Here is a 24,212-nt window from a genome sequence, read left to right as displayed (position 1 = left end):
TGTAAATTCAGAGTCCTATAACAGGCACTTTTCTCTCAGAGCTGGAGTTTCTGTCAAGGAGGACTTGAATTAACGGCCATTTTTCTTGTAGGCTTCCAACATCAGTAGCTGGGACCACAGTCAGTGAATATGGCCGCATAACGTTTGTTTTTGAGACCATTTGCTCAGCCGACTGCGAGCTCTACTTCATGATGGTACGTCAACCCGGACATCCCACAATGCATTGCTGTCCAGTTGAGATCTACAAGGATATGCTCAAAATGGAGTTTGGAGATTGATTGGTACAAGAACATGAATCACCTGTTGCTTATGATATCAATCAGGTGCTGAATGATAAGAGTGTCTAAAACCGTCTGTGCTGTGGATTTCCAAGGCCAGGATGGGACTCCACTGCCCTTATTCCTATTCTTCTCAACTCAACTCAACTTCTTCTCAACAATTCTTTATATTTCCTTATCCTTGGTTTTTTGATGCATACAGTTCATGATTGATTTACGGGCAATGCATTTTGGTGTTTTTTCCTATAAAAAGTGTCTATGCCCCGTAATGTGACATCAGAGCTTGCTTTTGTTTGTTGCATGCTGAGTGTTAGTGTGCCCCCTGCAGGATATGAACAGGAAGAGCACCAATGTTGTGGAGTCATGGGAAGGAAGCAAGGAGAGGCAGTCCTACACGCACATCATGACCAAAAACGCTTCTGTGTCCTACACCTGGGCTTTCCAGAGGACCAACCAGGCCCAAGATGTGAGTGCAGAGGACCGCAAAGGCTCGTGGGATACTGTGCCATGGACACATACAGGGATGGGCATGCCTGAACAGCGCTGAGACGCAAACAGTGGCTGATTCCACTGCAACACAGCCGTGTGCAGTGACTGACATGACAACATAGACACATACAGCGGCCAACATAATCTGCATCATGCCCCGGCGTAGAAATAGGATTTCAGTTGCGCAGTTTCTTAGATGTGTCCTGAGTTCCACGAAGCTGCATAATGCACCATGCTCCATATTTGCACAGTTAGTCACTTTAATACTCTGTGTGTGCCTAGCTTCAGTTCAGCTGTTGTTTCTTATTTATTGGCTAATGTAATTTGCTTGTTTTTTTAACAGCTTTGACATAGGGATGTAAATGTACAGAATGCTTGGGTGCAGAAATCTCTGGAATAGTTCAGCTGTAGCTGTGACGTGTTCCTCCCTCAGGTCAGACAGTACGTGAATGACATCGTGAAGATCTACTCCATCACGGTGACCAACGCCCTGGGTGGGGTGGCCTCGGTCTGTCACGCCTGCGCCCTGGTGTCCCAGGAGTCTGGCTCCTCCTGTGTCCCCTGCCCCGCCGGACACTACATCGACAAGGACACCAACCAGTGCATGGAGTGCCCCCCCGACACCTATCTCTCCGGACACCAGATCTATGGCAAGGAGGCCTGCCTGCCCTGTGGACCTGGCAGCAAGAGCAACAAGGTAATTGTAGTTTTTCGCAGTTGTGCTTAAGTAGTTGTTTGTAGTTCTTTGGTGGTTTGTCTTACCAGTTTTATTCCACAATGTCTACAATGACCGTTACTTTAACTGAATGTTGAACGATTGAGAGTGTGGAATAACAAATCTATTTGAACAATAAAGGAAAGAAATGAAATAGGAAATGTATGTTGTAGAGTGAGAGCATTCATATTTATCCTTGAATTGCAGTCTGGTAGGCATCATGTTCTGAAAATATTTTACACTGAACCCTCATAATCCTGGAGCAAGGCTATTTCAATTATAGTTTGCTTAGGAGATGTGCTACCCTCTAAGGGGACATAATTCACATAATTTATATTAAACACGTCATCGCGTTGTATAGCTCGGTATTTGGTGAAGCAATGTCAGGTTAAGTACTTTGCTGAAGACCGCTAGAGCTGAGTCCCACTTGGGAAGTCCTGTTTCATAGCTGCTGCATTGCACTGCTGTCCTCACTGCCATTTCAGTGTATTCTCCACAGCTCCTCTGTTTGATGTCACTATGGAAGTTCCTGTAAGTTCCTCTCCTGGAGTGTGACTGTGTTCACTGACTCTTAAACACTGATGCGCGCATTCGCCGGGGGGGGAGGAAGGGAGCGGGGTTTGGCTTCCGCTAAGTGGGTTTGGAGCAGCACCAGAGAGGAACGCTCCGCAGGCAGCCCGGAGACGGGCACGGCGGAGGGTGACGGGAACAACGGCGCCCTTCACAGCAGCCGCTATCCGGCAGCGAGAACCGTGGCAGCCTCCCGCCGCTCTCCGCGGTACTGAATCCCGCCGCTGGCTCTTCCTCCGCGGCCTCCTCTTTAATGGCTCCTTTGTCGTGTGCTCTTCTCCCCTCGAAGGAGCACTCCGTCTGCTTCAGCGACTGCTCCTTCTCCCACACGGTGCAGAACCGGACGCTGACCTACGACTTCAGCCCGCTGAGCGCCGTGGGCTCCATCATGAACGGGCCCAGCTTCACCTCCAAGGGCACCAAGTACTTCCACCTCTTCAACATCAGCCTGTGTGGGCATGAGGTAAGGACTCCCTCTGTGTGGGGTCCCCTCCGACCCCTCCATCCCCTCCCATCCCCTGTCCCAGCACAAAGGAGGCTCAGACTTAAGTGTCAGCCTCCCAGATTCCCTCACGGCTGTGCTACACCAGTGTGACAGATTAACTCCCATCAGTGAAAGCAGCTAAGGCCTCTGCTGGAAAACCCTCACAAAAGCAAGGGGAAGTCCTGGAGATGGTTTATAGGGCGCATTTAAAGTCTAATCTCATCAAGCAGATTATACAGTTTCAGGGAGCTGCCCTGGTCAGGATTTTTGAGAAGCGATGGTATGTTTGTAAATGTCGCTGTGCATCACCAGGAAAGCTCTACACGGCGCCTCTGAGAGGATCACCTTCGCATATATATATTTTTTTTTCTAGGGTGAAAGGGCGGCCGTCTGCACCGACAACGTGACAGACCTGTCCATCAAAGACATGCAGAGGGAGTCCAGCGAGCTGGTCAATTATGTGGAGACCTTCATCTGTCAATCGACCATCATCCCCTCTGATGGGCGGGGCCTCAGGACGGCCGTCTCCTCCCAGTCCATCAGCCTGGCAGACACATTCCTGGGTAAGAGGCAGAGAAGGACTGCCCTCTTACAAACTATATAAAGACAGGGGAAGAGGGACAAGAGGGTGATGGTGGGTGTAGATGAATCACAGAATAAATGCAGGAAGTAATCCCTGGGTTATGTGTACAGGTCCAGAATACTATAGATGCTAAATAGCCATAGAGAAATTAGCGATCAGTGGTCAATATTTTAGGTTTTGATCAAGAAGCTGCGGGTGCTGGTTCAATCCAGCTGACGTTAATAGTCATAAGAGTGCCTTTTGACTAATTACAAGGATGAAGACTAACTGAACTGAGGGTAGTGTTTCTGACTGCCTGATGCATGACTCATCCCCTCCCCTGCTGAGATGTGCCTTGTGGGGGATTGTGGGAAGGGAAGGGAAGGGAGCAGCACATCTGACTGCAGTGCAGGGCTCTTTAGCACCATCACTGGCTGGTCCTGCCCGGGCAGAGCCTCAGGCACCACTGTTGAGCTAAACTGGGGGCAGCCTGGTGTTAAATTGATCTCTCATTATTGACCGCACCGTCCCGCTGGGTCTGCTGGGAGCCATGATAATGATGGTGGCGGCCTGGCCATTTGTCACGGGGCTAAAGTCTAATGAAAGAGTGGGTCTTAAACACCATCCTAATGTCTAGAATGTGCTGCATGATATAATCTGAGTAGCCTGAGCTGTGCAGGAGCAGGCCATTAATGTTTTCAGTGCCTGAGTCCTGTCTTCTGTGGCTGCTGCGCTTTTGTTGTAGAGGTTGAGTGTGTATCTTAGTTTTGAAACATGTCTTCTTGTTGCGTTTGAAGGGGCAACAGTGGAAAAAACTCTCAATGGCATCAGTGTGAGCCCAGATCTCTACCCCGAAACCCCAAAGCTAGTGCCTGATATCAACTTCTTCTACCGGTGAGTGCCGAAGAGGGTGCATATTTTTAGATCTCAAAAGGGAGTCTGTTCAGCCAGCTAGACAAATGTCAGAACCGAGTTTGCTTGTTAAGGAAACTTCCTATTTGTCTGTTGTCCCTAGTGGACTTTTTGCAGTTTTATTCAGTCTTTAAACTAAACCTTTTAGTTTTACGTCATGTCAGTCCAACCTCCTCAGATTTGAGGGAACTCGTCTTTTTTCTCTTCTTTTAGTTTGAATGATAATTGATCTGTTTTGGCCTCAGATCTGCCCATCCAACATCATCATGTGACAAGGGTCGGAACGCTGTCATCACTTTGCGGTGTAACCCAGAGAAGACCGCCCAAGGGGAGCTGACTGTGCCCAGGTATCTTTCTGTTGGTCTTTTTGATCGAGTCACATGAGAGAGAGTACTACCACCAGCTGCCTGTGCAGGTTTGTGTGTCCTGGTAACTGTGTTCACTGGATACAGTGGAAGATTGGGTCAAATGCCATGCCAGTGTAGAATAATAAATAATTCATTTGCAGCTTTACTTTTTGCTTGACCTTTCTTCAGTTTGACGTAATTATCAGACTTCATGTAATAAACCTCTCCTTCTACACGAAAATATTTCACTGTATATGTCTGCTGATTGCAGCCTGCGACCAGCTTCAACGGTTTGTGAGCTTGAGGGGAAAATGACAGGGAAAAATCCCAAATATACGGAAGTCAACTGAAAAGACATATTTTTAAGCTTTCTGCTGAGCCATTTCAGCTGTCACCATGTAAAGAAGGGAAACAGAATCAAAATGGAACACCACGATTACAGTAGAGCCAAAATGTTCTGTTGTTGCAAGGCACACGGTGAATCTTTCATGTTGTTTTCTCTTCGCAACGATTTACCTAAGAGGTATAGGGTACCAAAGCGGAATGCGAAGGGCAGGCTGACTGAGATAAAGATTTTGCCTGGTGCTTAAAAATAACTATGTTCCTGCTCGAGCTAATTATTAGGTATTATGTAATTTGATCCCTGGTCCAAGCGCTCACAGTCCACGCTTTGAGGAAATGACTGCGGCTTCATTGAATATTACAAAACGGGGATACTTGAAAGGAGCAGTCTTGAAACACTCTGCTAGCTGAGTTCGCCAAAGCCCAATCCTCTTATGGCTGTTAAATTAGTGTGGAAGTGAGATCCTTTTTTTCTGCTCCCTGATTTTCATCTCCCCTCTGTGTGATTTTGATGTGAAGGAAAACTGAGGATATGTGCCCCGAGTAGTTTCCAGTCTGGCTTTGCTAAAAGTTTGTTCTGCCGCAGCGGAACGATTTTAAAATCTCTCGCTGGTGTTTTTTTTGTTTTTTTTTGTTTTGTTGTTGTAGTGAGGTTGGACATTGGTGAGAGTAAAGTTTGCTTTTTTGGAAGGCACTGCTGTTCTATTGACAAAAGTTACTGTTCTGACTGCAACCCCCCCCCCCCCCCCCCCCCCCCGCCCCACACACCACTCTGAGCCCACCTGTGACGGTTTAGCCCAGTTCTGACTGTGTCTCATTTCCTGTCGCTATAGTAAATGCCCAGCAGGGACCTGCGATGGCTGCAACTTCAACTTCCTGTGGGAGAGTGCGAGTGCCTGCCCACAATGCACCGAGACAGACTACCATAAGATTGAGGGGGCCTGCAAGGGCGGGTTCCAGGTAGCTCACCTGTCTGTCTCCAGCTCTATTAGGGCTGGAATGTGCCACTTTGGCTCCTATTTATGTTTTGTCTGTACATGGGAGAAATGCAAGTCATTCGTTTCTGCCACTAAATGACATTTTTTATTAATTTCATGGACTGATTACCTCATGATGTGGCATGCATATTTATACATTGCAAATTATTTTAGATTCATTACTGAAAGTTTATGATAAAGTACACTAAATCAGATAAATAAGAGTTAATAGAGGCCTTTGTAAAACAAAAATTGAATTTTTGGATTTAACTAGATGATGTTATGGTGAACTTTGTTGTGCTTTTCTTAATCATGAATATCATTATGTCAAATTTGCTGAGCAGAAGTCCGTTTGTATAGCTGAACTGAACCTTTCTGGTTACAAACCAAGATCCTTATTCACCAAGCCACACATGGTACTGCTGCCTTTCTGCGTTTGAAATGCAGGAAATATTTGTGCATACGTGGCCATAGTGTGACACAGCATGAACATAGCGTGTGTGTGTTTCTCTTCAGGCAACCCTGTATGTGTGGAATGAGCCGAAGCTGTGCATGAACGGAGTCTCTCTCCCGGCGAAAAGGAGCACTCCCTGTGAGGCCATCGACACGTGGCTGAAGGTGGGGGCCGGTGTGGGCGCCTTCACCGCCGTGCTGCTCGTATCCCTCACCTGCTACTTCTGGAAAAAGAACAAGAAGTACGTGAGACCCGGTCACATTTACCTCCGTGGTTAGCACACATGCTAACGCCCAGCTAGCACATGGCTAACACTCTCATCAGAGCGTCATTAGCGACATGGGAATGTTGCACCACTGGTATTGGTAGACTAATACAGGAGTAGCACACTGTTGTAGCTCTCACAAATGCCTTTGTCACATGAGAAAAGAAAAGTGTTTCGACCTACACTGTTATTACTGTAAGGATGTTACAGTTTAGGGATTTTATGTCGGCTGACTCTGTCCCATCTTCTGAGGGTTAGCTGTTGTTATGCACTGGCAGGCTGGAGTATAAGTACTCCCGGCTCGTGATGACGGCCAACAAGGAGTGCGAGCTGCCGGCGGCCGACAGCTGCGCCATCATGGAGGGCGAGGACAACGAGGACGAGGTGGTGTACGCCAACAAGCCCTCCCTCCTGGGGAAACTCAAGTCCATCGCTGCCAAGGTGAGCTGCTGTCTGTTCAGAACCGGCCCGTGACAGCTCTAATGAAGCAAGGGACGTCCCAGTGGCCGATGAAGGAGACGACGTGCTGAGTAATTTAAGGAAGACCCACTGAAAAGGTTTATCACCCAGTAATTTGTTTAAATAAGGCTTACTGGAACCAGCGTTGACCCGCCCCTGGTTTTGCAGTAATTAGCTATTCGCAGGGCAGCATTGTGGCATAGTCATAAGTAGCCCAGTTGTTGCTGGTTCAATTCCCAGGTGAGCTATTGCTGTAGCAACCCTTGGACAGGTTGCCCAAGTAAATATCTATCTGTATAACTGGATAACATGTAAAGAAAACTATAAGCTGTAAGTCACTTGGAAGAGAGCGACTGCCAAGCTAATGTAATATAACATAACAGTATCGCATGGCCTGTCACATGACACAGCCATTTCCCCCCATTTCGATCTGTGTGTTGCAGTGAGGCTGTGTTTAAGTGCAGAAGTCCAGTGATTCTCAGACCACGCCGAAAGTTTAATCTCTCTCCCCTCTTCTGCAGCGGAGAGGACCTTAATTAAACCCCAATCTCTCCTTGCACACCGATGCCAGAGCTCACTGAGAGCGATCTGTCTCCAGCACGTCTGCCTTGATGTCGAGCTGAAGGCGGTCGGCTGCCCCAGAAGGGCTGTCTTTAAGATCAGAGGAGCTATTCAACTGAAGGGGATGCAGTGGTTGAGAGAGAGAGAGAGACTGTGCAACACATAAAAGATATATAAAGGCACACCAATATTTATTTAACTGAGGATTCATTTAACAGTAGGAACAGGTGCAGGTTGTTCTCTTGATTGCCATATGTAAAGGTTGGTGTACGATTAAGAGATTAAGATCCCAGTGTGAAAAGGAGAGGGCTGCCTTTGAAGTTGCACGTGGCAGCCGTCTGAAATGTGATTGTAATGTGGGCCGGCTCTTTCCCGTCTGGGGTGGGGGTGAAGTGCGTGTGCCGTTGTTCTCCTTTTCAGGGCAACGGGGAGAGCTGCGAGTCGGTCCAGCTGAAGCCCAAGCCGGAGCGATGGGTGTGGGGATAAAGCCGGAGACTGGAGACTCTTTGGGGAAGGGGCAAGCAGGACGGACAACCCACAACAGGAAGACAGAAACGGACCCCCCATTGCTAACGACCCTTGGAAAACGACCCTCCAGTCGGAGACTCACCTGGTGAAAATGACCGTGTCTGGTGGCCTTATCCGTGACGGGGACAAGCTGAAAAGGACCTTGCCCAAAGGGGATTCACAGAGGAGGCCATCCACAGAGGGACGAGCTCTGCTCGGGAACGGATAGACGCCCCCTGCTAAAACCCTTCTTACTTTGCTGATGTGCGTTCCGGTTGCCTCTCGCTGGCTGCTTTCATGGTTTGGATCGTGTTTTCAGTGTACGTCAGCGCAGATTACCGCAGTGGGCCGCCTCCTTGCCCTGTCTCTGAGATGCAGTCGAAGACGATGCCTGTTTGACCTTCCCATTTGTCTGAGGGAACAGAAGCGACTGTGTTTTCCACCTCTTCAGAGTGCCACCTGGCTTCATAGTTTCCGCTGCGGTCACGAGCACAGAGCGTTTGCCAGTGAAGGAGGAAAAACTTGCAAGGTTTTCACGGCTGTCATACGAAAGCCATATTTGTTTCTGAGGCCTCGGGACAGCTTCTGGAACAATCAGCAAGCCTGGCGTGAAATTTCAGCTGAGGCGCTGTGATGACGATGCTTTCCGACTTGTCAGGATGATTTAAGTTAATCTGTTCATGTGTTCATGTGATTTGTGTGCACGCTTAGTTGTAACACCCTCATCCAAATGTCTTCTACATGCTACAGTGACGGCCCTTTCCCTCTTGGACTGATGTTGTTGCTGTCAATATTAACGTTCTCTGCGGCTGACTGAATAACATTACTCCAGACAGAATTTGAAGTCATTGAGTTCCTTGAATAGCCACCTTGCCATCATGTAAATTGAGTAAATATGCTCAGCGTAAAAGTATTCATCTATATCACCAGTTCAAAAAACTTGCCACCATTTGTCTTTCTTTGTTTTTGTGGAGAGACATATTTTATATTGGCCAGGTCCGCTGGCCTTGCCCCGTCAGATGGCGCACATCGCCGGTGTGTAGACTGATCTGTCTGAGAGTTTGTGGAATTCATGTAAAATTGTATATTTTTCTGCTTCTGCTCAGAAATAGTTAACCATATGTGTTTCTGCACGCATGCAGAAACCGGCGACTGTCCTACCACATGCAAAGCAAGCCTGCAGTAGCTTTCTGTATGCGCTTTTGATGCTGGATAAGAGCATCTGCTAAGAGACTAAATGTAAGCACATAAATGTAATCGCAACAGTAACAGTTTACCTTCAGGGGGGAACACCATATTGAAGCCTAACTACTTCTTTCTGTGAGTATTTTGTGAACTCTCAGACAGATCAGTGCAGGTACTGTGCTGTCTGCCAGAAGACATTGGCCCATCAGTTCAGCTCTCAGGAGAAGGACAAGCTTGGAATAACAGGCAGAATATAAGGACAAGTAAGGCAACACTAAACCGAATATACTGATAGGTGCCAATTATGTATTTTTCATCACACAACAAAACATCTAAAATCATCAGTACAGACTGTATGCTGCCATGGTAATTTGTATGTTTCAGAACCAATATGAAATGAAGGGTACAGAGCTCACTGTCCTAAATGGAATGTATGACACGCGACCAAGTAGAGATGCTTTGTAATCATCCTCTTCAACATTTATTATCGTTGCAGAATATAGTTAGATACCACCCCTCCCACATGCACACAACATCCTGTTTTCTCTCTTTTTGCTAAAACGACTGCATTTCGAGGGTGAGCAGAGAGGTCACTGCTGGCGTGATGGTTTCCATTAAAGCAGGGCTTCGCACCCATTAGAATTCGACTGAGAGCTGAGGTGCTGAAACTCGCACAGTCGACCAAAAAAAAAATTCTGTTCCAGAAAAAAAAAACCTCTCTCAATTAAGACCCCAAAAAAAGCACTCGGCTTCACCTGCCCTCTCCGCGTGTAAACAGCTGATAAAAGGAATGCTTTTCACAAAGATTCACTTTATCACATTATAGACTTCCACAGCATTCTGTGGGGGGGGGGGGGGGGGGGACTTTGAAAGAAAATCCTTAAGAAATGCACTATTTTTTCCCCCCCATTTCTGTAATCCAGCGAAAGGCGGCCTGGATGTCGGCAGAAGGGATGTATGGAGGAGTGGAAAATGTCATTGATAAACAGCCAATGTCTACATCATCAAAAATTTACTGGAGTGAGTTCCTCTGGGGGGCTCAAAAATAATAGGAATGCAACATAACCTATAATGTTTTGCTCTTTTTAAGTCGAACGTAGGTGGTACTTTTAGCTTTTTGCAGAAACCAGCAATGGTGGTTTATTTTTATTGAGTCCCAAGGCTTTTTTAAGGCCTCTTCTGTAGGCTAGGATGAGCGGCCACGCAAAGGCAGTTATGCGGGTTAGACTGGGGGGCAGCTGCGGAGCTGTGAGTTTAATTGGCACCACTCTGTTTGCAGAACTGGCCCCCTCAGGTGCATCCCATAAGCAAAGTAAACGCATCGCAGGCAGTGGAAGGCTGTCAGCTGCCCAGCCTGCACCCACCATTCCTCTCCAGCAGATTCGATCGAGCCGAGCTGTGCTCATTGTGGCTCTGTTTGCTGAAGGATTAAGGCTTTGGCATGCTTGCGCTGTGCTGTCTTGAGTTCCCCACACTGCAAGGTGGCGAAGCTGGCAAGTTAAGGAAAAGAACCAGACACAAACAGCAATTGGTTAGTCTTTTATTATGATGTCATCATATGCTTGCAGTTGCTTAGTCTTTATTATGATGTCATCATGCCCTTGTTTGTCACTGCACTTTGCTTTCTGCCTAGCCTGACCTGCGTTCACATTGGCCCTAACCAAGACCGCATCTCTCTGCACTGGAGAGAGGGATCTTATTAACTGGAATCTAATCCAGTCTGGGGGTTAAACCAAGGAGGAACAGCAGCTACTGCAGCCTGCGTCTCTCCCTCTGGCTTATTGTGTGTGCAGACATATTTTGGAGTCATTTCTAGCCATGGCTGCTTGGCTAGGGTCTGACTTAGCTTTGCCATTGGCATTGGTAAGCTGTGTGAATCTGGTGGAGCTGTGAGCCACCACCCCGGTCCTTTTTGGCGATGTCCCCAGCGCAGGGGTGATCAAAGATCTTGCCGAGCTGCCCAGAAATGCCAGCCCGGTCCGGAATGATTTTGGGAAGGCGATGGACGGCGCCCGTGGTTGTCCGCAGCAACTGTAGCGACAGATGCCGGTATCTTCTGGGAGCAGGACTTGGGAGAGCACAGATAAGCCTCAAAACAAAGAAATATAATCTCCCAGATGTTTCTGCAGAACAAAACTGCATGACTTGGGCCGTGAGACTACTTTACATAATCCACAGTTCCCTGTTACATTCCCAACATAAAAATTGCTTTGCACTTTGTTTTATTTCTGACCACAGCAAGTGGGGTGCAATTCAGGTGTTTCTTTAATTTGTTATGTCTTTACTTCACTTTTACAGGCTCCCAAAGGCATTTTGAGTGCTCAGAAACCATACCACCACAGGAACATTTGCCTGGGGCAAGTTCAGTGAGCAAAATGTACATCATTTTAACTTGGAACTGATGGGGGGTGAAGTCCAGTGCTAGAAATAGTGGAGTGTGTTTTGATGAGCTCTAAACTTCAACTACCATCAACCCCTCTGTGGCATTTTACACAACATTTGGCCTCCTTGCAAACTCTGCTGTTTACCTCCTTATAACATAACAGAGCAGCGAGGAGCTGAGATGTTTCAGTAGAGACATTTCAGTCAACATGTTGTTTCCTTGCTTTTGCGCAACATTTTCGTCTGGAGGCACCCTTGCCTTCAAGCAGGTGTGGTGAATTTGGGTCGTTTGAGTCATGCTTTATGAAGGTGTTCCAATGGTGTGAAAGAAGTCTGATACCTCCCATACACTGGAAGACGGGTCAAAGGAAGTTCACCGCGGTAATGTCCTCAGATGCGCGAGAACCAATTTTCACCTTTTTTGTATATTTTGTATAATGATGTACATTAAGCTGAGTTGTACAAGTCATGTCGAAAATATAATTGTTATTCATTGTTGTTATGATGATTTAATAAATGTGAATGGCTTTGGGAATACTCCTTTTTGTAATGCTTTCTTACTATTAGGTGTTTGACAGTGCTACTTCAACTCTCAAATTTGCTTTTGGGTTGTATTTTACAGTCCACAATATGACTTTTCAAGCCTTCGTATGCAAATAAACCAACATCACAAAGGCATTCACATCACCTTTAAACACTGTTGCCCGTCGTTTTAACAGCAGTTGGTGTGACTCGGATTGGTTCGACGTAGCTGCAGTCTATGAAATGGCAACGTCCTAGGACATCAGAACGTAAGTCATCGTCCAAGTCCGCCAATGGAAGCAGCCTCAACAAAGGCAGCACGCTGCCCCTGCACCTCACATATGCACAACCTCCATACAAAACTACAGGACACAAGATAAGGCACAAAAAGCCATTGTTAAACACTGCATTTTACTAAAGGTTTTATGTGTTAATCGGTCAGATTGCCTAGTTTTTCATCGTTGTGATGCTTGCTCCGTGATTTGAAGTTAGCGCCAAATCCACACAAGTGTCTTTGAAGTCCTATGGACTTTTTACACCAATTAATATGTAGAGGGGTTTTACAGTTGCATTTTTAGATATTCTTTGTCAATTTGTGTAGCTTGTGCTGTTAAAACCATCATTTAAAGGTAATGTACATATTATATACAACATATAAACGCATACTGGGTCAGTTATCACAATGAGGTCTACAAAAGAAGAAGACAAATAAAGTTTGTCCAGTATTCCCAAGTGTAGCAGATCAGTGGATTACTGCTACATCCATTCAAAAAACGGACCATATAACAATGGGTTTCATGGTTATTTACAAAGCATAGTAAAACTATCAAAAACAAACTCCCCAAAAATGTCCTATAAAGTTTTTTTTTTCTCTACAACAGTGTCAGTTTCTATGTACAGCCCTTAAAAATAATGTAATACACGGTTTCTACATTAATGGTACTAGTTCACAGGAGGCGCACAATATGTGCAAATTTGCTAACAGTCTAAAAGGAGGGGCTTGGGGGTCGTGCAGGGGTCACAGGGAGGAAGTGGTGGAGTCGACGATCTCTCTCCCGTTGCAGACGGTCGGCACATAATGAGCGCTCACAGAACCTGGAAGAGAGAGGAAGAAATTAGGACAGGGCTCCCCGGGAACATCTCATGTTGCCAACACAGAGTCACCATGAGGGTGTCACCATGTATCTTAGAGTTGTGAGTTCTTTGACGTTTTCTCCCTACCCCATATGGTGCTTGTCATAGTTTTCCCCTCAGTCAACACGTGAGCACAGATCAAGCTTTTCACATGATTCCTTTCTTTTGCAGTGCTTTGAGATGTTCATCTTAAATCCCATTGGGGGGTGAAACAGGTCTATCTACAGTATCACACTTACGGATTTGGATCCAGAAGGTTTAACATGCCAGCATTTCAGTTTCACTGCTTTTGAAAGTGCACATCCATCTTTTAATTTAAAACTCTCTATATTTGAGTTAATGTCTGAAAACCTTCACCCAACATTGTCGCCTCCATATTTATGGAAAAAAGAAATGTACTAGAAAAAGTATAGGCTTCCACTAGGGAAAAAGACATCAATGCTGGTGAGAGAATAAAACCCATGGAAAAAGCTTGTTTGGCTCATAAATCAATGCTGCAAGGTGGCTGACTTATGTGCCTGATATTTTCAGCAAATCCTTCCCTGTGGTTCACTTACTTCCTGCCATTTTCCACAAATGTCCAATTCCACCGAGGCATAAAAGTTAAATTACGACTGTGCGGCGCATGGCTCATAACGTTTGGGGAGGGTGGCCCCAGGTGGCGCGTAAAGCGAAAATGAAACCGTGGGCGCATGGGCGGGGCCTCACCGTGAGAGTACGGCGCCCCGGCCCCGCTGACGCTGAAGCGGTTGAGGTTGTGCCGGTGGCTGGTGACGTTCTTCTGCGGCTGGAACATGATGATGTGGACCTTGGGGGCGAACAGGCACCCCAGCACCACGAAGCCGCTCAAGCTGACCGATATGCACATGGTGGTGGTCTGCACCTGCGGGAGGGGGGGTCGGGAGAGGTCAGGCAACATAAAAGAGCATCGGAGGATGTTCCAGTGAGACAATAAAAACCCGGGGAAAGAGTCTGGTTCGATGTACTAAGCATTTATGGACTGTGTTTGTAAGGATTGCCTTGGTGTGTGCTTGGCCAAATCAAACACTTTCCCTGCAGTTCCTTCTCAAGCACCCTCACACTCTCAATCATCTCTTCATGAGAATATTTTTCCACCTCTGTTGGCATTTAAACAAGATGTGTAAGTAAACGTGTTATTAAATGGGAACTGTAAGTCAACACACTGAGCTAACGTGCTAATCTTCTTCAAGAAAACAGCCCTAAAGTCTCATTTTAAAACAGCACTCAGCTATCATTACAATTTGAAGGTAAACATCTGTCATATTTAGGAGTGAAATGTGATCAGCGGATGCTTTTTTTTTTGGGATTAGAGCATGTGTCACCAGGACATGCACTTGTTAGCCGGCAAAATTCACCTTTGGCGTTCACAGGGCACGAGTATAATGTAGCATGTAATCATCTGTGCTGCTTAGCTGTTGCTCTATTGGCCCCTGCACAAATTGCTCTTGTACTCTCTCTCTCTTTGCGAAATAATTGGCGGTCTCATATTCCAAGGTCGTGCCAGCATTCATTTATTGCACAGCGTATAATGAAACGCTCTTTATGTCTTTTTACCCTGAGAACAGGATTTCAACAGAGAAGTTTTACTTACATCAGCGTTCTCCTAAGTACTCCCCTGGAGTGTGCCGACTTCTGAGGTGTAATTTATTTTTACCTGATTGACCGTGGCCTTGAAAACTACACATTTTCTCTCATCCTTTTCAAATTCATCTTTGACTGCAGTGGCAGTTCACAGCAGTTTGTTCGTATAGATGCTAATAAGGGCTTGTGACCAATTCATATCTTGTATTTTAATGTGGCCTTTTGGAGCTGTAGTTGTTGTTTAATCAGTGCAAAATGGTGGCACTGTAGCAGATTACTCTGAATGAAAGTACACAATACTTTACTTCTGCAGGCTTTGTTAAATAAGTCTTATAAAGAGAGTGTATTGTAATTCTTATCTTGCCAGGAAGTGATTTTCCTGTTAAGGTAAAGACAAGGAATTCCCAATCAGTGCAACTGAAGGTCAGTCCTGGCCAGGGAATTCCATGAGGTTTTCAAACTGTCTAAAACACAACTAACAGTCTGGGGAACTGGGGAAGCTGAACAAGGCCATGATTAGTTGAATTGGACAGCTCAGCACCTGGCTTTATCAAAGCCTGCAGACACCGAGGTGCTTTCACGACTTAAGTTGAGAGGCTCTGTTCTATATATGTTTTTAACTGGCCCAACTGACCCTGTAGTCGCTGGAGGTGACGTAGAAGATGGGCAGGAAGGCCAGCCAGATGATGCAGGTGGTGTACATGGTGAAGCCGATGAACTTGGCCTCGTTGAAGTTCTCAGGGCACTTCCTGGTCTTGAAGGCGTAGACGGTGCAGAGGACGACCAGCACCACGTCGTAGGAGAGCGACAGCAGCATGCTGGAGTCGCGCACGTTGCACTTGAGGATGACGGTCTCGCGGCGTTCGGGCAGCGTGAAGCGTCGCGTCCCCGGCACTTCCAGCAGGAGCCAGACGGACACCAGCACCAGCTGCACGGAGATGAGGCTGAGGCAGATGAAGACCTGCGAGCTGGGGCTGATGAAGCGCGGCCGCTGGGCGCCGTCCTTCACCCCGCCGAAGATGCGCGCGATGCGGTTGGTCTTGGTGAGCAGGGCGGAGTAGCAGACAGCGAATGAAGTTCCCAGGCCGAGGCGGCGCAGCGTGCAGATGGCGGGAGAGGGCTTAGCGATGAAGAAGAAGGTCATGCCGTAGGACATGAAGACGCCCAGCAGGAGGATGTAGCAGAGCTCGCGGCCCGAGGCCTTGACCAGCGGCGTGTCGTTGTGGCGGATGAAGACGCCGGCCACCAGGGCAGTGCAGATGAAGCCCACACAGGCGATGGCGACGGGCCCGATGGCCCAGGCGTCCTCCCACAGGATGTAGTCCTCGGGCAGGTCGTAGCAGCCCGTCAGGTCCTCGTTGGGCCACTGCCCGGGGCTGCAGGGGGCGCAGGTGAATTCGTCGGCCAGGTACTCGTGCGCATCGCACGCGGTGCAGATCCAGCAGCAGTACTCGCCCGCCTGCATCTTCTTCATCTCGTTGCGGGCGCACGGGTCGCTGCACTGCGAAGTGGGCGTGCCCACCACCCCCCGCGGCCAGCGCACCAGCTCACTGCTGAGGCTCAGCGACTCCGCCCACTCCCCCACCTGGATGTAGCCGTGCCTCTCTGCCGTCTGCTGGTAGTTGAAGATGTTGTAGCGGCCCATCCCGTCGCCATTGGCGTCGAACTTCACGACACTGTCAATCCCAGGAGGGGAGAAAGGAGCTGCAAGAAAATAGCCATGCAAGTGAGTGATTCTCTTGTATGTCACACCACGAGAACATACATTTGGTTCAAGTTTGGTTAACTGTATTCTTCTTTAACCAACATATTTATGGGAGGCATAAACATAGGCTATTAAAGCAAGCTTCAGGCCACCATTAGGAGACTGCAGAGAAACATCACTTTACCCAATAATAATAAGCAATAGCTTTCAGCAATATAAGATCAAGTTAGTTTTTCAGAGTAATATATAATTAGGGGCTATCAACAAAAAACATCAAATTGCTTTGCGTGAACATTTTATGCATCTTCAGTGATAGGTAGTACACGTTGTTCTTCATGTTTATGCGGGTTCTGTGGCAGATGCCGTGACTCGAGGCGTCTTAATCAACTGCCAAAGGTATTTTCCAAAGTTTTAGCACTTAGCACTTTGCAAAGCACTTTCAAGTCAGCCCCGTAAAGAAAACCTATCATTCATATTTCAATTTCAAAAAGCACCGAGGGACACTCTGTCAGCCAGATGGCTCAGAAACTAATCAAGATGGCCTCTCCCTCAGGTTAAAGATGATAGCATATTGTAATGGAACGACAACAGCGATCACTGCTAGGTCTCCAGATAATGAAACGAGGAGAGACACGGAGGGTACAGAGGAAGCAGTGCAGGGAATTGAACACTGGTTGCCAGCGCTGTTAGCGAGCACGCTACATCTATAGTAAACCAATGAGATAATACAGTAGTTTTGGGACCTCACACAGCAGCACCCCTGTCTTCCTGAGTGGGGCAGTGCTCGCTGTCTCTGAGGGGCTGCCTTTCCAAAATAACATGTAACCAAGTGGAACAGATGAGTTCCTTGCTGATTGTCTTTCCAACTTGCAGCGTTTCTTCTTAACAGCAGCCATGATTTTAACTCCCTCGTAAGGTGCTGGCCTGACACGTCACGATCTTCAACTGTCATGAACATTTGATAAACCACTGGAGAATGGCTTGTCAGTAAAGTCGAATTTGGGGTTTATGAACTCCATAAATCACAGAGACAGCCCTTTTCCTGGTACACTGACTTCATTCGCTTTCTCATAACCTGTTCATTCAGAGATCTCATCTTCTTTAGTTCAGAAAATGTTTTTGATGGTATTGTAAGTATCTCTTGTTTAAATGGGTGAATTCCTATTATATATATATATAAATAATGAAATCGGTCTACGTTCATGGTCAAACTCAAATCTTTGTAGCATTTTTTATAAACTTAGCAAAATGTTCTAGCATTTTTCCCATTAGATGTATCTGTCAAAATGGAGATGGGAGAGAAAATATTGGACTAGGAAAACCAGGAGATAGTAATGAAACAGGATTTATCTCTCAAATCAGAATACAGAAAAAATCAGAGCGAAAAAGAAACCAAAACTAAATGGAGTTACAGTCCTAAGTCGTTGCCTAAAAAAATAAAATAATCTGCATTCTTGACAGGTCAAGACATCTGCATCAAAGTCACTTTTTCATTCTCCTGGCAATAAATAGTACATTTAGAAATGTAATTTCATGGTTTTGGCATACAATCTCAATGGGATTTGCAGTGATGAAGCCCTCTTTTCAACTGCAATGCACTTTGCCCTTCACTTTTACTAGCACGTTTAGCCAACGGTCCCATTTTTTACAGAACATCAGCAACTGTGGAGGTGTTTTTGTGAGAGATGAAAGTGAGAGATGAAAAAAGTAACCTTTGGTCAAAGTTATTTTATACACAAAGAGTATGGTTAGGGTTCATCTAGACTCTAACCACCATTAGGAGCACAGCGATGGCTATATAGTATGAGGATATAGATTCCCCCATACAGATTGCACTCAGTGGAAAGCTATGGCAAGGCCAGCCTAGAATGGAGAAGCATCTCCTTTTATGGTGTCTATTTTCACGAGATTGAACCAGATGATGGCCTCACAAAATTGGTCTTTAATTTGATTCTGGATTAGTTTATTTTCTGCCCATTTCAACCCAATAATGCAGATGTTACAGGTGATTTATCACAACTGATCACAATTTATGGTTTGTACATACCAACATATATTGTGTACGTGTCCACACTAAAGAAGAAAAAAATGCCTGCCACTCACAATATCACCCAATCTGTGGAGCTAAAATAAGAGCACGGATCTAAATAATTAGTTCCAGTTGTAGTAGGACAGACACTTACATTGCCAAATTAATTACTTATTAAAGGGCCATTACCCCTGGCGTGAATACAACTTTGATTTAATCAGGGCATACCCACCCTTAGATGGCAGTCTTGCCTTCTCGTATAGCAGGAACAGAAATAATTTCCTGTGGATCTGAGATGTAAACCAAGTTTTAAATTACATTTATTCAACCAGTGATCAAAACAGTGTCTTTCTCTAATTAAAATTCAACAAGCCACCAGCCAAGCCGTGCTGGTGTGCTCCTAAAACACTTCGTAGAAATTTATCTACAGCGCATACTGTAATTATGTCAATTATCTCAAAGTGTAATTGTAGAGTGTAATGCTTCGATATGAAATTGCCACTTTCAATTAAAGAGCACAGCATTGCCGACTGTAACGGTATACAGTTTTGACATCCCCTTTCCCTTGAGGGCTTTGTGAGAGAGGAATATGTTATTGATCCAGCACTAATGCCTTCCTTCAAAGCCTAGAGATCCAAAGAACAGACTCTCCCACAGCAAGCAGAGTTATTTAAGGTAATGTGGAAGGTTTTGAGCTCTGTTTCCTCCCGTTGTTTGTGATCACGTTGGTTGGAAACCTGGGCAACCTCTTACCATTTCAGATACTTTGCGCACCATTAAAACAGGACAGGATTAGATTTGTTATGTACCCAATTTTAAAGCACATTGATGCTTGCTCAGGTTTGGGAGCTTAGGCACCTTGTCTGCAAGGGGGTTAACAGGAGAGAACATGCATTTGAAACCTTTTTGCCTATGATCTCCTCACCTTCACTTGACAAAGTGTGATCACATGTCCCAGTAAAAATGAAGACCTATCCGTGTAAAGACCTGTGAGTCTACCTCCGCCAGTCCACTGAGCAAGGGCACCAACAAGGCTCTTCATAAACGGCCAAGTTCACTTTTTTCTTTTTTCCTTATTTCTGCTTCACCATCAGATAGTAACATGTGTTTTCAGTACATCCCTGTTTTTCAAAGCAAATGCAGCTCTTGTGTCATTCATAGGAGGAAACACAATCTGGACAACCTGAGGCCTCTCCCTGCTAAATCACTATCCAGAAATTTCTCCACCGCTGTCCCTCCATGGTGGAATGATCTCCCTCTCTGTCTTCAAGAAACATCTAAAGACACAGTTCCTTTCCTCTGCTCTCACCTGAGCACCTGAAACACTACCACCTAAAGGAATTTCTCATGTCTCAAAACTGTTTCCGTATTAAAACAGAATAAATAAATAAATAAAAATAAATAAGAAAATGTAATTTAATGGTTTAACACACTCGTTGTCTCCACCAGCTAGCTTGTACCTTGTCTGGCCAACTATTGAAACCTGGTCGTGCAGCGCTTCTAATATTGTTGACTCCTTATGGTTTTTTGCTTCTGTTATACTCTGCCTCACTTTATCACTATAAATATATTCAAAAATCATGAAAGTCCCAATTTAAGATTGTGTGTCAGATGTCCCGACAAATGTGCAGTCGGGACGCTGGTTGTCCCATTACTTTGGTTACAGTGAAAACTTTAAAATTCCAAACACGTTCTTATTCAACGATCAACCTTTTCAACCTACTACTTTCAGTCTGTGAGGGAGCGCAGTGGCTTTTTCAGGGACACCACACGAAACAGAGCCACCATTAAAGAAATATAAAAGAAAGACAGTGTAAATACTGAAATGAAAGGGAAAAAAAACTGTGCTTGGATCCATCTTTCCCATGACAGTACAACAGGAGCAGAAAAGACTCTTCAGTATTTCGCATGACAGTGGGACTGACATGAAATGCCGTGCAAACAGGGAGCTGACATGAACCAGGCTGTGAAAGCCGGAGCCACGACACCTTTTCCCCTGGCCTTTTTTAGTGTTCCCTTTTTTTTTAGTTTAGCCCCTCAGTAATCACGCAGCCCTGCCAAGTTCCAAATGTCCACCACAGTGTAGCGCACTGGCATTCTGATCTCTCTGACCGGGGACCCGAAACTCGCCCCCACGTTCAACAGTCGCAAAGCGGGTAAGTTGCGGCAGGACTAAAACTGAGGTGGTAGTTAAAAATGTGCTGGCACGGCTCCTTGCAAAATTTACAGACAGTCTTCCCAAGCCAGATGGTCCCTGCTTCTCAGTGGTAGCTGAGCGCATGTTGCGAAACGTCATGAAATCAGTCTGATTTAACTGTTAACCCTGCTGAATGGTGAATAGGTTGCATGTTTTCCTCGTTTCTTTCTTTCTAAGATATACCATACACTGTAGTTTGCAGCACATTTATTTATTGGATGAGTGATATTAACCCGTGTGTTTTCAGACATTTGTTCTTTACTGTACTTTTGAAATTGCAGCTAGTGCTTGCTTATTTGATTTCCAATTGTTACTTTAGACAGATTATATTGTTTCCCTATTTCACAAATATGTGTGCATTTATCCTTCAGAATAGTTGTTGTGGGGAATTGAGGATGTCTGAGGATATCTCTGAAGGTCCCAGAATGTCTTTGTTAAATGAATGAGAGCAGCAGATTTTCATGAGAATGCCTGAACCAAACATAGTGATCAAAGAAGGGCTATTGTACTCTGGAAACAATGAGACACTGTGGGCGGTCACAGAAGAATGCACCAGGAGGATAATGCCATGCTCTCTCCTAATACAAAACTCCTTGATTTCTGCATCCTCCAAACAATTGCTGTGTTAAATGTAAAAATTCTGTTGTGCAAAGAAAGCTGTGTTAAAACAGCATAAGTATCAAAAGCACTGGAGACCCACTGGTGCTTAAATTTAAGAACAAAGAGGATTTTTATGATTGAATCTAGGCTTTTGTTTTTAATTTCTGCTGAGACATGAAATTGATATTTGTGTATCTCCATCTTAAGGCTCTACTGCTTCAGTGTTGAATTAGCAAGAACTGCAAATTTGTAGCAGCTCACTCATGTAGTTACTTTATTATCAGTGGCAAACGAAAAGTGCTCTGAAGGACGAATAATGTTTAAAGCATATTTGATGTCACTGTGAGCATGTGGGTATATTTTGACGGTTGAGCCTCTGTTTTTTCCCCCTGACTGCGGTGAATGAGCGTGTCGCACAGCCCAAAAAGCTGCGGCTGCTCGTCTCCGAGGCTGACGACAGCGAGGAACTTGAAAGCGAGCGGTAGGCGCGGTAGGCGCGTTCAGTCTGCGGCTGAGTCAAGGCTGGGATAGCGATAAGCCGCAGGAAATCTCAACGATCCCGCTCGGGGAAAAAGAGAGACCTGCAGCCTCTCAGATCGACGCTGAGAGAATATGACTTCATGGGTGGCGTTACCGCATTGCTAACCATCAGAGCTTAAATTCTACCAGCACTCAGCCACGTTTTAGAGTTAAACACATTTTAGAGCAGAGACCAAATTGAATGGGTTCGAAGACATTAAGAGATCAACTTGAGAAATAATCACGAGAAGTTCATGACTTGATGAATGGGGATTAATAATAAGTTCTTATCTACATACAACATCATGACAACTAAATGCCTGGTTGTTAAAAATAACTAAAAACGTGTTCATGTATTGAGCTGATGATAATCTTTGTTAATCTTGGTTAAAGAGATAAAATTAACTGTGACAGAAAATCTTAATTACATCCAGTGGCTCTATGATTAATTAATCACATGGCCATGTTGCTTCAAAGATTATTTTAAGGGAGGTTTGTGAGACTTAGTCAATTGCCTTCAGACAAATTTCAAATCTGACACAGGAGGACTGTGACAGGTCATCAAACCCCTTTTAAAATCCTGTCTCTGTTCCAAGATGATGGGGCAACATCACAGATGAGATGGCAAAACTTGTGGTCTGAAAGTGGTGATTGATAAGTAGTAATTGTAGGGTCAAATGGTCATCAGCTGATCTCAAGACAGTAATTGCTATTGCAGTTCATGTCCTATGATCAATCATTCAGTACTGGAAGGAAAAAAAAGCGTAGTATGCGTAACACTGAACTGCACTCAAAAATGACTTCACCCCTCTCTTAGAGGTGATATGGTACCTCCTCTGACAACAATGATGCCTGCTCATGTGTCTCATAAAATATTCGCACAAATAAGATTATGTGGGTTTTAGGAGGTAACTGTTTTGCTGGTTGAAGCATAAGTGAATGATCACCCCCTAAAATGAAGTGCAGAATTTGTATGTATAAGCAACATTTACAACACTTGGGTCAACACACTGTTGCTTGCTGGCTGGAGATTTAGACAGACTATGTGTTGAAAGGGCTCATTTATTTATAGTTGTATGGAGGCCCCCAGCCTGGGCATTGCCGACTTAAAAAGTGTTGACTATGGTGGTGCTAGTCCATCTACACAGTGTAGTCAGTAAGAAATGGACTCAGAGATTCTTCTAAGTAGGGTCTCCTCGTTAGAATGCTGCTAGCCACAGATGTCCCCAAAGCCTTCGGGTGAGTGAGTCTGTACCAGCTGGCTGGATAACTTACTGATGCTATGGAAACAAAATCTAATGTTTGCCCACAACAGGTGTGCCATAATTAATTTCATGAGTCCATTTCCTCTTAGGGGATGGGTGCGATTTGGAAAGGAAGACGTGTCTTTAAGTAACAAATGTCTGTAATGACATACTTTCTGAGGAATATTTTTTTCCATGGAATTCAATGAAATTGCCGAAAATGGAGCTTTGCCCTGATTAGATACCTGCATGTTGGTTTATAAATTAAACAGCAAATGCAGCAGCGCAATACTTCCATCAATGAAGATGGATGCCTAGATTCTGTATATTTTTCATTTGATATCAAGATCAAGATCAATTTTCCAAAAAATAGTTTTGTAATAGTTCCATAATAGATCCCGCTCTGGCATGGTTTACACTGCTTAGAATGAATCATCTAGATTATGCAAGCCATATCCTGTTTTCCCTGAATATCATTGTATGATCATTTACTGCAAATCTAATAATACTAAATCTCATCATAGAAGGTAACAAATACCTGATGCCAAACATAAACAAATAAACATACCACATCAAAGCGAGAAATCACAGTTAATCAGAGAACACAGTCTGTATAGCTTAAATGCAAAGCCTTGTTAATTGCAAATGGAGGATCTGCAAATCTGTCAGCTTTACATATGAATGCTTGTCCACATAAAATGGCTCTTAGTGGCTCTATGAAGTATGTTTAAATGTGAAACGTGCCCAAAAACAACAACAACAAAACACTTGCCAGTGCTGAATTTTTCTGTTAACTCCTGTCTTTCTACTTGGTCATATAGTCTGCTGCAGTGCATTGTTAGAATTGATTTCTGAAGCAAAGCTGAATAAGCATGGTCACAGATAGAACAATGAAAATGTACCCTGTCCTTCCAGAGCCTTTGAGCTTCTCATTGGATAGGAACCATATACAGGACAACTGAAATCTGTTTTTTGGCGCAAAGTTCTAGCCAGGTGTGTGTGTGTGTGTGTGTTTGTGTTGGGAGTCATCTTTTGTGAGTTGTCTCTCATAGTGTCCAGTTGTCCATCCTGCATGGGGCGACTGTGAGCTTTGACTCCTGGTCCCAGTTCTCTCTCTCTCCGTTTCTCTTCCTCTTAGTGGAGGCACATACCCACGAACAACTCTTCTCCC

The 24,212-nt window shown here is 45.1% G+C and overlaps 2 protein-coding genes across 6 annotated transcripts in view; one reads left to right on the top strand and one right to left on the bottom strand.

The window, feature by feature from the left end:
- LOC118770076 (endosome/lysosome-associated apoptosis and autophagy regulator family member 2-like) overlaps positions 1-9,935 on the top strand; it is a 29,405-nt gene extending 19,470 nt beyond the window's left edge. The window contains exons 12-22 of the mRNA XM_036517495.1: positions 92-194; positions 607-744; positions 1,201-1,464; positions 2,342-2,515; positions 2,910-3,099; positions 3,896-3,992; positions 4,256-4,357; positions 5,533-5,659; positions 6,193-6,371; positions 6,674-6,836; positions 7,836-9,935. Of these exons, the coding sequence (XP_036373388.1) occupies positions 92-194; positions 607-744; positions 1,201-1,464; positions 2,342-2,515; positions 2,910-3,099; positions 3,896-3,992; positions 4,256-4,357; positions 5,533-5,659; positions 6,193-6,371; positions 6,674-6,836; positions 7,836-7,901 (1,603 nt within the window). The 3' untranslated portion in view covers positions 7,902-9,935. The remainder of the gene's footprint in view (positions 1-91; positions 195-606; positions 745-1,200; positions 1,465-2,341; positions 2,516-2,909; positions 3,100-3,895; positions 3,993-4,255; positions 4,358-5,532; positions 5,660-6,192; positions 6,372-6,673; positions 6,837-7,835) is intronic.
- Positions 9,936-11,825: 1,890 nt separating this feature from the next.
- The window catches only part of LOC118770075 (metabotropic glutamate receptor 3-like), a 45,542-nt gene continuing 33,155 nt past the window's right edge, over positions 11,826-24,212 (bottom strand). For all 5 annotated transcript variants that reach the window (XM_036517491.1, XM_036517490.1, XM_036517492.1 and 2 more), the window contains exons 5-7: positions 15,382-16,451; positions 13,854-14,028; positions 11,826-13,106 (exon numbers count right to left, since the gene is read on the bottom strand). In XM_036517491.1, coding sequence (XP_036373384.1) covers positions 13,030-13,106; positions 13,854-14,028; positions 15,382-16,451 — 1,322 coding nt within the window. In that variant the 3' untranslated portion in view covers positions 11,826-13,029. The remainder of the gene's footprint in view (positions 13,107-13,853; positions 14,029-15,381; positions 16,452-24,212) is intronic.

This window comes from Megalops cyprinoides, chromosome 23, assembly GCF_013368585.1.
Source record: "Megalops cyprinoides isolate fMegCyp1 chromosome 23, fMegCyp1.pri, whole genome shotgun sequence".
In the NCBI taxonomy this organism is placed as follows: domain Eukaryota; kingdom Metazoa; phylum Chordata; class Actinopteri; order Elopiformes; family Megalopidae; genus Megalops; species Megalops cyprinoides.
Note: the sequence above shows the minus strand (reverse complement) of the source record. Positions and strands in the feature narration are given on the sequence as shown.